This window comes from Galeopterus variegatus, unplaced genomic scaffold (assembly GCF_000696425.1).
Source record: "Galeopterus variegatus unplaced genomic scaffold, G_variegatus-3.0.2 Scaffold1145, whole genome shotgun sequence".
NCBI classification, from domain to species: domain Eukaryota; kingdom Metazoa; phylum Chordata; class Mammalia; order Dermoptera; family Cynocephalidae; genus Galeopterus; species Galeopterus variegatus.
In genome coordinates, this window is record NW_007727256.1 from 276,360 (window position 1) to 279,196 (window position 2,837).

At 29.9% G+C, this 2,837-nt stretch overlaps 1 protein-coding gene across 2 annotated transcripts in view; it reads left to right on the forward strand.

The window, feature by feature from the left end:
* LOC103592419 (brain-specific angiogenesis inhibitor 3) overlaps positions 1-2,837 on the forward strand; it is a 415,718-nt gene that overhangs the window by 262,586 nt on the left and 150,295 nt on the right. For both annotated transcript variants that reach the window (XM_008575133.1, XM_008575134.1), the window contains one exon: positions 1,383-1,493. In XM_008575133.1, coding sequence (XP_008573355.1) covers positions 1,383-1,493 — 111 coding nt within the window. The remainder of the gene's footprint in view (positions 1-1,382; positions 1,494-2,837) is intronic.

Genomic DNA, 2,837 nt, shown 5'->3' on the forward strand with positions numbered 1-2,837 from the left:
AAAAAACAAACACACATTTAGATTTTGCAGATTTCTCAGGGGATGTTCTCTTCAGTAGAATATCTGGAATGAACTTCTGACAAGTCAATCTGTCAGTTGTTATATTTTAATTTTTATGTGGGTATTTGTTAGGAAAGACAAAACCATGTGCTACTTTTTTTTCTCCTTAAATACCGGACGAGAGTTGGTAGAATTAGTACTTACAATAGACTACTTAATTGCACAAAGTAAAGTTGGAATATTTTAGCAAAAGATTATTGAAACATTGATGGGAAAGAAACTAAACAGCAAGCTGGTAAAATTGTTTATTCCCAATTTGTGACATTATTATTCTGGTAATATATCTGTACTATCATTAGAACACATTTTCCCCAACCATTTCTGTCAGGTATAAAAGGCCTGTTCTTAAAGGTCCAATAATTTTCTTGATGTAAAAGAAAGTACCACAATTTCTTGTCCTTCAGGTATTGTGTTTCCTTATATTCCTATGAGCCCAAACCAACAACTATTCCATGCATTAGGCTTTGGTTTTATTTAAATTACAGTAACAGTTTAATTAGCAAAGAATTCTTGCAGAGTTCTAAGCATATGAATTTTTAAAAAATCTATTATATAGGAGCTCTTCTTTCATTCAACTTATTTTTCTCTCCCCTATTTGCCTCTAAGTTAAGTCCAGATTTTTCACCTCTTTGAGGAGCTCTTATCAATGGATTAAACAACAGAAACCTAGAGTAATCCTCTTTTTTAAATATAACTTTTTAAAGAGAAAAACATTCTCTCACATGTGGTTAGAAAAGGAGCGAGGAATTATTTGGGGCAGGGCAGGAGAGAACGAGAATGACCAAGGCCACAATTTTCTAGGAGCTTTTGAGAACATCAAGGGTAACCTCGTCTTTGGATGAGAAAATAGTCCATTAAGTGAATGTTTACCTTAGGAAAGTTAGTTACAGGATTACTCATTTCTTACAAAAGTGCTGACAAACTTGTGGGGGTGATTACTATTCAGCAAAGAAATATATGCTACTCACTCAGGATTCTCTCTCTGAAAAACAACATTTAACACTGTGGTCGTATTTTTTTCTGATGTATTGATTCAAAACATTATCAGGAAAGAGTAAAATATTTTTGCTAATTAAGTCAACTTAAAACCTGATGTGTCATTTTATTGACTGTTCTTCTTTCTTGAAATCTTGTTCATGTTTGTAGGTTTTCTGACTTGAGTTTAGAAATATTCCAGGCGGATTAACAGACTAGCAAATTTAGAATTGTGAATTTAATCAATAACTTCTAGGTGTGTGCAGGAACATATTGCATGAGACAGTAATGTGATTTGTGAGAAATGTCTACACACAAGCTTTCATATACCTTTATTCTGTCTTTAGAATTTGGAATGATGGGAGATCATACAATTAAAAGTCAGCGACCTCGATCTGTTCATGAAAAAAGGGTCCCTCAGGAACAAGCTGATGCTGCTAAATTTATGGCACAAACTGGTAATACGTTAGTTACATTTTTCTATTTATTGTTGTTAATTTTATGAAACCACTGCATGTTTTCATAATCTTTTGCTGCATATTTGTCAGTTTTTGGAGCTGATTTTTTTTTGAGCCATTTTTTTTTGTCACCAGTTAAAGTCCATAAATAAAGTAGCTGTGAGTTGAAAAGTGAACAAAAAATGTGTAATAATTATTTTGCCTTTAGTATGGACCATTTGAGATTTGCATTTTATTTTCTTATCTTAATTAACTACTTAAACTGTGTCATTAAACTTTTAAAGCAAGACAACAAACTTATTTTTTTAATAATTGATATAGGACTTTCAAGAATTAGAATTTTAAATAGGACTTTAGATGATAAAATTTAATTTAATGAAACTGAATATTCCATTTTTTTAAGTATCATACTACTTATAAATATAGATTGTTAAATGTATAAAAATTAATAAGAAACTTTTTAAATTTAATATTTTTCAGTTGAAAAGAGTTTTGTTATGTAAGTAAATAGTAAAAAGTTGACAGTTTTTGTTATAAGCTGTAATACACTACAAATAATTGAATATCAACAAAAAATGATATTACTTGAAAAAACTCTCTCCAAATATATATGTATTCTGAATATATATAATTTATGTCCATACATGTAGTTATAGAATTTGAACAAATAAACACATTCATATTTTGACTCATCATAATAAACGGGCTATATAATTCCATCTGGACACATTGCATGTGGCACATTTTTAGATGAAAAAGTATTTAAGCTGCTTTATGAAAATTTCAAATGTCAGTTTTATTTTGGGAAATTGAAACTAACAGTTTTATCTACATACATCCTTAAAAAGTTTTATACATTCCAATCTAAAGTATCTGTTCTACCATTAATAGATAAGTTTCAAGTACATGACCAGCTCTCTGATATGACATTCAGACTGATTTTGATGAAATTCCCTCAAAGAATGGATGTTTCCTTCAGTTCACATGTTCTTAGGATAATATTTATTCAGAACACTAGTTCTGAATCTACAACATGAAAATGCAAATATTGTTAATCAATTGTGCTCCTGGTAATGGGTGAGTAGTAGATTTTAATACATTAGTTGCAAGTAGGTCAAATTCTCATATTAGGATGTTTAGAATAAATTTTATAAGGACTTTTTGTTTTGTTTTGGTTTTGTTTTTTTTAGGTATACATTGCAGCCAAATCCAGACATAAAGAAAACTTGCTTTTCTGGGTTGCTTTTGGTTCACCATATTTAAGAAAAGGTGATTTATACTTTACTATTTGCTTGAACAAGTCCAAAAGTACATTACCATGTTCAGGCAAATTTCAAAATTTCT